At 37.5% G+C, this 13,967-nt stretch overlaps 1 protein-coding gene across 1 annotated transcript; it reads right to left on the reverse strand.

The window, feature by feature from the left end:
• Window positions 1-136: 136 nt before the first annotated feature.
• Window positions 137-8,867, reverse strand: LOC121630601 (alpha-synuclein-like). The gene is made up of 6 exons (XM_041970999.1): window positions 8,592-8,867; window positions 8,069-8,225; window positions 7,919-7,948; window positions 6,692-6,834; window positions 1,243-1,314; window positions 137-792 (listed from the first exon to the last, which is right to left on the reverse strand). The coding sequence occupies exons 2-6, from the start codon at window positions 8,187-8,189 to the stop codon at window positions 775-777; spliced, it is 384 nt and encodes a 127-aa protein (XP_041826933.1). The 5' UTR covers window positions 8,190-8,225; window positions 8,592-8,867; the 3' UTR covers window positions 137-774.
• Between the last annotated feature and the right edge of the window lie 5,100 nt (window positions 8,868-13,967).

Consider the following 13,967-nt stretch of genomic DNA (forward strand, 5'->3'; position numbering starts at 1 on the left):
CAGACAAACAGATGTGCGCTGCCGATAATGTAACATTTGGCTGAGGTAATTAAGCCATCTGCATTTAGAGGCATACTAAGTTTTTATTGCGAAACACATCCAAAGATTTCTGAAATACTGGAAAGACAAGTCACTCCACTCTTTACATATTTTATTCAACATTTAAGTCCAAATAAATTCATGACAGCAGTTAAGCTGAATTGTAGTTTACATGCTAAAAAATACAATATGAATGCACAAAGAGCTCAGCACTTTATAGTCCATCACAAAAAAACAGTTTACGGACAAAAATAGAGAATATCATTATGTTTCCATCGTAAATATATCACTGTAAATTATTCATTTATATAGAGACACTTAGGTGTTTGTAGTTTATTTCCATATTTGAGTTACTTGTATAGCCACACAGTCAACAGGAAGGAACACACACACACACACACACACACACACACACACACACACACACACACACACACACACACACACACAGAATGTGATCAGGTGGCCTTCTCAGTGGGAGGGAATCACTGTAAATGACAGCTGTACACAGATGACACACACCTGAGGTGCCTTTCAGGACAGAGGACAGATAAATATGCTTAAACAACATTTCTCAGTCGCGTTTACACACATTAAGACATACACGCAAACAGAAACGCACAGATGCTGAGCACAGACGCCACGATGGACCAAAAAATGAGGCACGACGGGACTTGGCAGAGCAACATGGAATGTTTCGGTCACTGATCTTCGATTGTGAAGCTTTCAAGCCATTTACTCGTCGGTGTCCTCCTGTGAGAGGCAAACAAAATACAGAGGTGGGCAAGGGATCTACTGTCTCGCATGCAGGGTGATGACATCACCTTACAGCATAACAATATTATATCACAGACATTGTAGCTGATGTAATATTACTCCACCTGTAAATGATTTATTTATGAACCCTGACTGAGGCCATGCTGGGCTCAAACGTTGTCTGGCCTTAGCAGGATTATGTCTCAGAGTCTTTTCTTTATTGTTAAATAAATATGGAGAAATGCATATTAATTGTAAACAAATTCCTAAGCTGTCATAGGATAAAAGATAGAAAAACAATATTAGATCTGTCTTTTTTCCTGTTACAGTATATTAAAGATGAATATATACTGAAGTGACTAACTGTAGCCATCATATAAAAGTGAAAATGTGCTTGACCTTTTGTCAGCGGGTAGCAAACAGCGGGAGGTGTGTGATTGTTCTTACCTCTGTGACCTCAGCTGGGTCAGTATCAACTGGTGACTCTGCGGCATTTGATACTGCTGAGGGGTCTTCACCCTGCAAGAAGACAAAAGATCATTTTAATTTTGTTCGTGTTTTAAAAATCACAGCTTGTATTCAGGTTTCTAACTAAACCGCAGCTGTGTACGATCAGAAAATAATTCAGTATTGCAGCTGTGATTTGATATTCAAAGTACTTGTATCAATTTAACACCCAAAGTACATTTTTAAATATTTTTTTTAAACATTGGTATGCCTGATTAGACGAGCTGATTAAATCCTTCCCCCTTGCCTTGCTTGTTTAACCTCAGTGCTGTAGAGACTCAACACACATGGAGTTGTGTTCAGTAGCTGCCATGCAGGCTATGACAACACGAAGGAATTGCATTACATTGCATCCTGCAGGCTGTGTTGGGCTACCGTCTTTTTTATACAATATCACTTCCTAATTTATTATTTTTGACTGGAAAGCAGATGTCAGTCAGCACAGTGGGACGGAGAATGAGCTGCAGATGTCTTGCAGAGAGCTAAAAAATTAATGAGTCTCCTCTTTTTATAAAAGTCAGTTTCAGAGCCTCTAGGTAAGATTTTACAGTTGGTAAACGTGTTTATGTCGAGGAAAAGTTAACTATGCCCTTTTTTTTTACAGGACCCACTGCTGGATGATGGAACCCTGACATCCCCTCCTGAGAGGTATTAGAGTATGAAGCTGTTTGTCTATAAATTTAGAAGGAGCTATTGGATGGGCATCCTGCTTTTAATAAAAAATAAGTTCAATATTTTTCAGTCTTTTCCCCTCACATCTGCCCTCCATATCTGGTATTTGGGCTTTTCATCGTTCTACGCTTTGTCCCTTTCATTTTTGTTACACTGTCAAGCTCAGCCCATTTTTAATTCTGATGTCACAACTCTGGTATAATGACCTGAGTGGCTACAATACAAACCAATCAGTTTGATCCCTGTTCATCCACTTCTTCCTGATGCCAGAGGAACAAAGAAGGCTGCTAGGATAGATTTCTTTCAGTGAGCTGTTTGATTATCTTTAAATAGCAGTTAGGTTTGAAGGGGAAGAAAATAACGATTTGGGTTAAAATTGAAACCTTCCACATGATATTTTCACATGACTACTGTGGAGGTTGCCTTCACAATCCAGGTTTATTAACCCAAAATCTAATTTACACCCGATTAACTAGTTCTAGTGTGTAATCAGAAGCTTGATAACAACAGATACAAGTCATTTAAAAGAATGAACATTGGTGAAGTGGGTGCATCTACGCTACATGATGCTACTTTTACAAAAGCAAGCAGGGAGACAGCTTCAGATCTATTCATTGAGGTGACTTAATCCAATTGGGAAATAAAGATTTGAATGTAAATGACACACAGAATTCCCCAAACTTTGCCCTTGGATACACTGAAGGACACTTATTTCATGAGTCATTGTGATAGCAGATCACTTTAAATGAGGGGCTTGCTAAAAAGGGACAAGGCTCGAAGCACTAATGAAAAATGGAAGTGACGTCGGTCCTGTCTTGTCATGATTACACTGTGCCATTGAGCTGTCCTTCCTTAATGAGGAGTGGTCACAGCGTGTTGACATGTGTGTGCGTGTGTGATTGCGAGACGACTGCAGATGGACAACGTAACCTGAAAGCAGTTCTTGCACCTTCTCCTCCTGCTGATGCATTTAACACCACCCATCAAGCCTCCATCTGTTCACCTGGACAGATGTGTGTGCCTTTAGATGCACATGTACTTGGACCATGCCAGGGGCTTCTGCTTTCTGTGTGATCACTTTAAAGTCAAAAGACTTTAAGATTTGTTCATTTTAAATTGCTTCCTGAGGGACATAAAATAAAGCCGCATCTTTTCTGACGCAATAAGGGACGTCTTTCTTTTCTTCTCTCTCCTTTACTTACACTTCTCTGCCTCTCTGTCTAATTGTTATTTTCCATCATTCTACCTTTCCAATGTGTCTGCATCCCAATGAGTCACCAGCAGCTGATGAATTGATGAAACAACCAGATGAGAAGATTAATCAAGACTTAAGCATTCCACCGTCCTCTGTTTGCTCAACTGTGGGTGTGCTTTTATGTGTTTGTGTGTCAGCTGAGAGTCACAGAAGGACTTTTTCAACCTGGCATTATTTTTTTTAAGTAAAATCAATATTACTGATGTTTAATGTGCCTGAGAATGATGGTTGAATGAGGACAGTCTGCTGCTCTTTGTATGTCAGTGTCCTCCTGAAAAAAACTGATAAATATTTTTCAAAATCTGTGTTTATTTTTGTCAGACAGTCCACCAACTCTCCATCGGTTAGGCTGCTTTAATTTGCTGTCCATCTGTTTGTCTGTTCTGCCTGCCAGTTTTGCTCATCAGGATTCCTCGTAATGAGGCTGATTATTTTCATCATTTCATCCTTCATGGTTTACTTATCTAGCCACATTGATGAAACAATTATTTTGAACAATTAATATACTGATACAAACTAGTATAAAATAAAAATGGAAATGAATGACACATGATCTGTCTACATTAAATGTAACTTACCACAGACACACTGTTTGCATCCCTGAGGGCTAACTGAAGCATTTTTCATGTCAGTGAAATGTTAAGACAAAAATAGGGTCAGGGTCATGTTAACCACTAAGGTGCAGCACCTCTTCTTTTAGCAATAGTCTGTAAAGTGTGAACTGAGAAGTCCCAACATGATCTCACGTTAGAGTAGCTTCTTCTGTTGTGAAGGCGATTGTGGAAGATTTCACTCAAGTCGCCAGAATGCTTAACCCAGTTTGGGGTCTTGGGGCATGAATATTATAAAAGAATAATCTTCCAAAGCCATCTATACAGCTGAAAACCTAAATCAAGCAAAAAATGGAAACAATTTATCTTTTAAAATTACTGCAATTTCTCATTTTAGTTTCCAAGACTAGAAAAGCTATAATACCATCAAACTTCAATACAGCATATTAAAAAAAAAACAACAACATATTTGACTTCCAGCATTAGATATGTTGTCTTTGTGATTTATTTATTTATTTTTTAAATCACAGTCATTGCCATTGAGCTACAAATTAATACACACTGGAGAGTTTTTTTTTAAAAAGAATTTTTCTTTTGTGTGTGTGTATGTGTGTGTTTATTTTTTCTTGCTTGGTACAGGAAAGTTATGTTTAGTGGATATATGATTGGATGCAATCTTCAGCTTTGCTGCTAGATGTCACTATATACCCCCTAGATTAGTCCTTTAAAAGACACTACAAAAACGCTGGAATATTTTCTCAATAATGTACCCTATGACGACGGCTAATTCAGCATCCAGCTTGCATCCTACTTGTACTCTGAGCTCTCTCCAGGCAGTAAAAGTCAGCCTGGTGTTGTCTCGTCTCTTAACTCTTCCTCTGTCTCTCTTTCTTTTATTCTCTTCCTTTCTATAATATCTTCTTGCAATTCTTTGCTGAATCAGCCATGCTGCATGTTCAAAACAGCCAATGTATTTATATCTAGCAGCTAGTGAGTAATGTCACTTAGGCGTCCAGGAAGCAAAAGCTATGAAGTGTGTTTCTCAGCCTCGGGTCATTGCTGAGTGCACCGTCTCCAGAAATGTACACAATAGATGTCAGTGTGGCATCTAACAAGTCAGAAATTCATAGTTTTAAGGTTAGAAAGATAAATTACGTGACTCCAATGTTTAATTAAGTTTGTAACAGCTCAATTAAAGTCTTTGTACATTAATTAAATGTCAGCAAATGTTTTCAAGCACTTTTCTTATATATTTTGTTTGTTTTTTATTTATTAAAAAAATACCATATTTGTAAAGAAAAGCCACATGCATGAATCACTGTTGCATGGCATACACGAGTTTTCACTAAAATCATTCAAATACTTAAGTTTGCCACGTAAAATGGTTGCTTTGCTTTGACTGTATTGTAAGACAGAGTAAAAGACAAAACAAGAGAATCCTCTGAGAGAAATGAAGGAGAGTCATTTTTCATGTTTGACTTGTGTCTCAACAGCAAATCGTTTGCTACGGTAAACTACCTTTGCTTCCTCCCCTCTCCTTGACAAACGAAGGCCAGACTGACTGATGAAGAATACAGGAAAGCTAACAGTATGTAAAGCTTTCATTTCAGAGAAGAAAAACTTGCAGCAAATATGAGAAGTGATGACAAATCACTCAAGGTCAGGACACCATTTTAGGAAAGGGAAGCGTCAGCTTACAGCTGCTATAGAAAATGGAGGGATGTTTTATGTTGCAAACTACTGGAATCTGTCATATTTGTGCGTACACTTTTTATTGATGTAAGTGTTGAAATGAGCCTCAACTTATTGATAGATCAAAAGTTTCTGTTTTTATGACTGAAGACTATTAAACTTCTTTGGACATGTATTTTCGTAGAGCTCCAAACCTCTTCTTTGACTCTTCTCATTGTTGTAGTTAACTGAAATGTAAGCTCAATCGTATAAACTAATGAGAAATAAAACCAGTTACCAGTTAGGATTCAAACAAAAATTTGTTTTCAGAACTGCATACAACCTCAAATGCCAAAAGGTTCAAAGACCAAGGCACAATGCTATGAAGAAGCAGTCTGCTCCTCCAGCTGTTAGCAAGCAGCACTGAAAGTAAAGAAAAAGCATGCGGTTTGTTATGTCAGTTGCCTCAAATTCCTGCACTCGTCTCCTCTGCTGAACTCTAACACTAAACCTGCAATTTTGAAGCTGTAAGAAGAAACGTTTAGTTTATGGCTGCCCATCATACTGAGTGAAACACAACATGCCACCAAGAAAACGCTGAAATGTTGAAAATGTCAGGGAAATTTTAAATTAATTTCTCTTAATTCTGGGACTTAACTCCCACCTGCCAACTCTGAAATTTGATGTTACTTGATGTGTAATATGAGAATTTCTCTGTAGCTCAGAGTGCTGATGGTAATTTTGAAAATGATACCACAATTAAATAGTTATCTGACTTCAATGATGCATTAGTCTAATCAGGTTTCACTGTAGCTCCTCCCCTTTGTCCAAATATGGTCACATCTGATTCTAAGAAAAACCAGTGTGGTAATTGAGGGTAAGTGATCTATCTTTTGTTTGGCCTTTTGAGCCATCAGTTAACCTGGAAAAAGAAGCGCTCACCCAGAGTCCCCTGCATCATGAAAATCTCTCATTTCTGAAAGGCATGGATTTATTACGTGATCTTTATTTAAAAAAAAAATAAATAAATTTTACCTACAGAATTTTCTCAAACAGACTGAATTATTTCAGATTGTTCATATTGCCATATTGCTCTTGTTTAGCCTGACTGCTTAAAAAAAAACAAAAAAAAATCTAGATTAATACTCTGTGGACAAGCTCTGTGATCAGGCTCCATTAGCTTCACGTATAAAATCAATTACGTTTCAATTCAGTTTAAAATAAAGTGTATTTTTCTTACTTGTTTGGCTGGATCTTTCTTGACCAATCCAGTGGCAGCGACAATATTCCCAGCACCCTCCACAGTTTTCTGGGCCACAGCGGTAACCCCGGTAACCACTGCTCCACCCACCTGAGACACTCCAGACACAGTTTTACCAGCAACTGTAGGAACAAAAGAAGGAGATGAGAGATAAAAAATAGAAGTGAGGACATTTGAGCAGGCTATCTGTACAGAGCGTCTATACCTGCGAGGATTGCAAACATGAACGTGACACAGATCCTACAATACTTGATTTCTAAGCTATCCATGCTTCTGGATTAATTTGAGTGGCGAAGCTGCAGCTTTTTAATGACATGCTCAGGAAATATAAAGTACTGTGGGCACTAGCTGTTGCTTTTACACTCAAAATCAAAGCCTCTTCTTTCCCCATAGTCTATATTTTACCTTGCAGCTTGCATTGAAAAGAATGTGGTGGTTGGGGGGTATTTCAATGAGGCTTAATTTTTAATTAACACTATTAATGTTATTAGTTTTTTATATTTGCAGCAGAAACCAGGAGTCTCTAAGTGCTTGTAGTGGCATTTGATGTTTTAGGTATTCATTACACCAGTGCTTCCAAAGTTGATTAATGCAATCAATTTCACTGAAGCCTTAAACATATTTTTCCCCCTCATATTTAAATTTTTTTTTTCTAAAGATTGTTTTTAGCATTTCAGAGCTGAACGAGCATCAAGCTGAAAGGAGGGGAATTACAGCTCACACCAATCCATCAGTGTAATTAATCAAGACTTGACAATTTGCAGGGTATCATCTTGGCCTGTGTGGACTTCTGGAAAGCAGATTATCAGATCATCTCATGCAGATCGCTGACAAGACATTATGCCCTGACATATTTGTCTCGTAATCTTTTTATAATCCAGGCTCTAAAAGCTTGAACATGCTTTACTTGCAGCCATCATATAGGAAACAACAATTCAGCAATATCCCTGGGTACCAGTATATAGGCCTCCCTTTGCTTCTCTGCTTGTTATATAGCAAGGCCAATAGGGAGTAAAGCAAGTTGTGTTCAGGGAGGCTGAAAATATGACACTTATTCACTTGCGGGATTGCAATATAACTGTCTTTAAAAAAACACCTAAGAATTCAGTAAGAAAGAAGATTATTGTCTTTATTTTATATATCTTTTGTGTTAGGTTGCTCAGACAAGACCAGCAAGACTTGCATTAAAATACATTATGTTGTTACCTGTGGAGACTCCATCCTTTGTTTTAGTTCCTGAAACAACATGAAGACCAGTTAGTCACAATTGTGAAAACAGTAGCCTAAGAATAAGTATAGAAATAGGATTTATTTTAAGTGTTAGTCCCCTCCTTCAAATTAATTCCCAGAACCCACCAACAAACATAACTCCATCCTTCGTCATCTCAGCCGCTCCAGTCACTCCCTGCTTGGTTTTCTCCGCCGCTGCCACGACCCCATCCTTGGCTTTAGAGAAACCCTTCATTAACGCGTCCATGGCGGCTTGATTGGCTCCTAAATAACACGCGCACAGCTGCAAGGAGACGCGATGAGAAGAGAAGGCACAGGGATGAATTTAAACACAGTATTAACACACACACACACACTCAAACGATGGCACCGCCCCGTATTTCTCTACGACAGGTTTGTTCAGACAATATTGTCGGGTGGAATATTTGTGCTGCTGACAGGAGCAGCTCTGTTCCGAGGCTGCTGAAAATCCCACCTGTAGGAATTGGTTACAATCTGGCTGTGAAATCGTCAATGGGTTTACTATTAATGCAAATAATAAAATGAGTGAAAGAACGGATCTTTTGGGTTGTTCAAATTGAACAAAAGGCACATTGGTGGATGATATTTTAAGAAGAAAGACATTAAATTAAAAAGACGTGTTTTACGCACCTGTTTGCTTCAACTTCCTCCCAGGCAAAAATTGTGATGAGTCTTCCGGGATCACACCGGAGAATCCCACAAAGAGCAGAAAAAACGGGTTTATGGTCTCAAAACTTCAGCTCCTCTGAAGACGACGGGTGTAGTGTCTTCCACGGACCGACAGACACAGCCAGAGAGGACGCACAGACGCTCCACAGGTTTGACAGACGCCTCCTACGCCACAGAGATGGAGAAAGAGCGATTGATCACTCACACACGCACACACACGCTCTCTCACTCACTCACACACAGACTACGTGGCTGTTTCTGTACGTGGGTTGTCCACAATGAGTGGGAGCATCATTGCTCTTTAAAGTCATCTGCGGCTCAACGACCAATTAGGCTGGTGGCAGGCTAATTATGCGACATTAGGCTGCTAGGCTGCACTTATCCAACATGTGAGTAAGATGTTAACTACAGATGCACGTCAGTTCCATGATTTCTGTCAATTAAAAAACAATTAAAGGGTAGCGTGGCCAGCATAACTGTTTTATAACGCTCTCTTTAAAATGTGCAGCTAAACAAAGGCAGAAAAAAAGTGCACATAAACCCTTTAAATGATGCCTTTCACCTAGAAGAGAAAGAAAAGTCTGGGATTGACACAAACTGAAAAACGTTCATTTTATATCAAAAATATAAACTCTTTACATACACCTCTTTATATTGCATAATCATTATATTGCCCAATTGTATAATTTATTAAATAGTCTACCTCTAATATAATTATATATAGTATGTTTTTACACCTCATTTATTCTTAGTAATGTGTGTTTTATACCTTGTTTAATATTTACACTTTTCTTACACCAATGTGCACAATAGCTGGGTGGAGCGCCCACAATTTTGTTGTACTTGCAACTGTATAATCACAATAAAGCCTATTCTGTTCTATTCTATTCTATTCTATTCTATTCTATTCTATTCTGAAAAAAAGGACGTAAGATTATAAAAACCTGTTACTTGATGGATGGATTTTAGAATGTCTGTTTTTAATTAATTAAAAATAGCCCATTGCTAGTGTCACCAGCAGTGTGAGCAGCAGGGAGACATACCGGTAGGATTAGTGGGTGTTGAGGACCAGGGTTGGGGATCACTGTTCTAAACGGCCTTTTTGCTGCTTGACTGCTTTGTTTCCCTGGAACACCTCAAAATAACAAAGAATAAACACCTGTTGTCCTGCCAACTCAACTACTAAAACGTTGTTCTTCTAGCATTTAAATGATCTTTAAAGCATTAAAAGCATTAAATCCATTGCATTAGCATGTTAATGCTCTAAATCTGGTTGTTATAAAACTTCCACTTTAAGTCAGGTAAGTCTACATTTATGAATCATTTAAAGCTAGAGTTTTAATAATCAAAGCCTTAAGAAGTTGATTAATGGGGTTTTGAGTATCTGCAGGCCTTTAACACATTAAGAATGTAACTCTTTTAAAATGGAATAAAATATAAAATTTCTTCTTATTAATTCTTCATGACAGATCTCTCCAGTAGTTTTGTTTAGTTTTGATATTTTCTGTCATCAGTTTATTGTGGACTTGTTTTTGTATGAAAGTCAACATAAAATTAAACACCACATAAGTCAAATTATAATGAAATATAATGTAACATAGCTCTCAGTATTTATTCACCTGCGGAGTAACTATTCAAATATAAATGTATTTTACTCTAATGCCCTCTTTCTTTTGGGGCAGTAATGTCTTTAAATGTGTGTAAGGCACCTATGCACATTATGATTTATTTATTTCAGCATATTATGTTGATTTATTGATCCCTGCTTAATATCTAATGACATTCAAACCACCAATCAGTGGTAAATTGTGTAATAAAATATCAAATCAAATCAAATCAAATCAAATCAAATCAAACTTTATTTATTAAGCACCTTTCATGCCACAGGCAACACAAAGTGCTTTACATGATTAAAAACATTTCTGCATATAAAACAAAACAAAGTAGGAATACATAACAATAGAAACACTCACCAAAATATTTCACACAGCTGCATGCACACACACACACACACCAAGTAGCCTTCCCTCACCATTCTATACAAACATGATTCTCTTATTTCTGTCTCGAACTGAATGTTATTAAAAATACTAAAAGTGATAAGCATCCGGCCTGATGCTGCTGTGAGGAAACAATATCAGTGTCATGGGGATCCATCCACACCAGGGGCCAGTCCACCCATGTCAATATAAGAAACAATGAGTAAAGATTTTAAGCGATGCTTAAGGAAATGATTTTAAAAGTATTTACAATAACACCTGTCTCTGCCTCCTCATTGACCTCTTGCATTAATGGTCTTTATGTTTCCCTCTCTCCATATGTTCAACATTTCCCTTCTATTTAAAGAAATTTGGTACTTATGTATTGGTTATGTATGACACTGCTGGAAGCTTGTCTAGTGACCATAAACATTGACACACTTGCAAAGTAAGTTTTACTAAAATAATGACCAAAGGAAGAATTTGTCTAGCATATCTCACAAACTTTTAGAGTGTTTTGCTTGTTGTCTTTAGAGACATATTCATTATTTTTACAACATAAACACCCAAAAGTGTTTCTTTAAACATTTTCCAGTAAATTTTGGTGTATCTTTTGGCTAAGTTACCCTGTTCATCTACATAGCTGAATTTGAACTTTAAATTTCAGGAAGCGCTGATGACTGGGTAAATACTCTCAGTAAACACAACGCACTTCAACAGCATTCATGGTTGAATGTAGGTTGTGAAGATGATATGAAGCCAGTGTTGATTCTTGACTTCAAGATGATTTTCATTCCCCACCAAAGTTAAACATTTTTCCAACATTAGCTCAATGTACCAAGTGCATGGCATTGAGCAAAGAAATCACCACTGAGCTGATTTCTCTGCCACAAAACAGCAGTGAAGATAAGTTTTAAGTTGTTTGTCTTTTTATTTGTAGGCCAGTGAGATTTTTGAATATATCAAGCCTCCTAAGACCTCAGCTTCGACTTTGTATTTTTTTTCTCATTGTTAATTGGGATGAGTAAATCCTAACAGCTATAAAACCTTAGTATTGTCTTTAAAGAGGAAGCATTTTCTGAAGGAATATGTTGTCATTTGGGATTACAGGTCTGTTTTTTGAGAACTTGCATCCTCATATGAGATCTCAGAAGACTTTAATGATAGATGGTGGAGACATGAAGTACCCCATTCAAGCACATTTGTTGAGGTTAGTATTACAGCAGGTGTATTATTAGCAACTTAATTATCAGATTAGAATAGGTTTGGGGCTTTTCCTTTTTAAGATGACCTGAGCTGCTTTCAGTCACCAGTAAGGGGTGCTGAAGACAACTAGCTCTGTGATGAAGATAGTTCAGGTAGCTTCTTGGTCTCTGTTTATCAGTGTGACTAGTGACATGTCCAAAGTGTACCATGCTTCTTACCCTTTGTTGGAAAGATTTGGTTCCATCCCCACTATGACTCTGAACAATATGAAGAGATTATTTAAAATGAATGCATAAAGTTTCATTTAGAAGATAGATGTCTATATTTAGAAAAAGACTCCATCCTCAGGGAAGTCACAGCTAGGCTCAACTACAGTAAATCAAAACCTTTTAATTGAGCTATTTATGAACTTTTAAACAACTTTTTATTCACTTCATCAAATATGATATGTTGGACTCTATTTTATAATTAGCAAAAAACACAAGTAAAGCTTACCATTCATAAAAAACACAACAAAACAGTTCTGTATAAATAGATTATTTAGTTCACTGTGTACAGCACATCATGTTGAGTTCAAGTACAACACTGCAGTCAGATTTTTCAGCCTTTCAACTGTTCAATAACTTAGTTAATGCAAAATCTTTTGTATTAGACTGTAAAATCAACTGGCTTTCATCAACTGTGTAAAAACCTGATGCTTAGATTGCAGATATGGTACACATACAGTATGATGCATGTTTTTAAGTATGATGTATGAATGTGTAACAGTGCTGTGCTCATGATGTCTTTTAGTATTAACACGCCTACATAATGAAAGCATTGCCACACAATAATGTGATTTATGATCAGAAAAATGAACGTCATCAGTCACTGAGACAGACAGTTGATTAGATGACAAGGAAAAGAGCACAATCAAAGGGATGTTCAGAAACTTAGGTATACACAAACACAATTGTCAAAGGGGAGCATCCCATTTGTTTGAGAATACAATTTATGGGTTTGTATACAGACATTATCATGAAACTGAGTTTATCACTGTGCTGTCAGTCAGATGCCACAGAGCAGAGCCATTACGGTCCCCTGTCATTTATCACTAGCTACAGGGGACCAGTAGTCTCATTACTGTCTGTCCTGGCTCACCATGATGCAGTAGCAGCAAAGGCTCCGTTAAATGAAGTGGATGAAATAGCAAAGCGGCATTCTTTAAGACTAATGTGTAATATACGTTTGCAGGTTGGGGAAATCGGAGCGGAGCAAGCAGGGCTGAGTTCTGGTAACAGCGATGTGGAGATGAGTGTAGAGTTGGTCATGAAGATATACTGCAGCTCGATATGCAAGATGAACAGCAGGTGCGAACAGTCGTCACCAGGGAGACCAGGAACCTCCTTATAGCAGAAACACAAGCAGGCAGGAGGCACAGACCATGACAGGCGTCTAATGTCTTAGTTGTAAATCTTGCATATGTGTTCAGTTGGGCTGAGAAATAAGCAAAACCCGCAGAATGAGATAGGCCTGCATCTTTAAAACGTGACACAGTGCTTATTTGATGCTCACGCTTCATTACAAGCTGGACAAGAAACTCTGCAATGGCATTTTTGTCAAAATATCCAAAGGGTAATGATGTCAGAGTAAATGCCCAGAAGCTGTAGGATGGAAACAATATTTCGAGCCTGATGTTTGGGAAGTGTTCAGGCAACATGAAGCAAAACAGTAAACATAGGGTGTGTTTATTGGTATTTAAAGATAACCATCATCAGTCTGTTGCAATGTTTCTGTAGCCTTAAACATTTAGTTATTTTTATTTAATTAATTTTTATTTAATTGACAGATTTAGATAGTATCATGAGACCAGAAGATGTATTCACTGTACTTTTTTCAGCATTTATTATTAAACTACTGAGTTTAGCTTTGTGTATCAGTTGTTTGGTAGCAACTCCATCTTTGTGTCCTTCATATCCTTTATTGAGGTTTTTTTTTTTTCCTTCATTTGTCTGAATCTCTTCAAATGTAATTTTTCAGATCAAACACAGACACGCATGTCTTGCACAACATCACAGTTAGTTATTTTGGGAAGAACCCAGTCCATATGCAGGATATTTTCTACTCAGCCGTGGAAGTGAATCTATCACATCATCAGCTGGACAGTGTGG

This window comes from Melanotaenia boesemani, chromosome 19 (assembly GCF_017639745.1).
Source record: "Melanotaenia boesemani isolate fMelBoe1 chromosome 19, fMelBoe1.pri, whole genome shotgun sequence".
NCBI lineage: Eukaryota > Metazoa > Chordata > Actinopteri > Atheriniformes > Melanotaeniidae > Melanotaenia > Melanotaenia boesemani.

Coding starts and splice junctions, on each gene's coding strand:
- LOC121630601 (XM_041970999.1), bottom strand. CDS start 8,189: ATGGACGCGTTAATGAAGGGTTTCTCTAAAGCCAAGGATGGGGTCGTG. Junction 7,949..8,068: donor GGATGGAGTTATGTTTGTTG/GTGGGTTCTGGG, acceptor ATGTTGTTTCAG/GAACTAAAACAAAGGATGGA. Junction 1,315..6,691: donor AGAAAGATCCAGCCAAACAA/GTAAGAAAAATA, acceptor GTCTTCTTGCAG/GGTGAAGACCCCTCAGCAGT.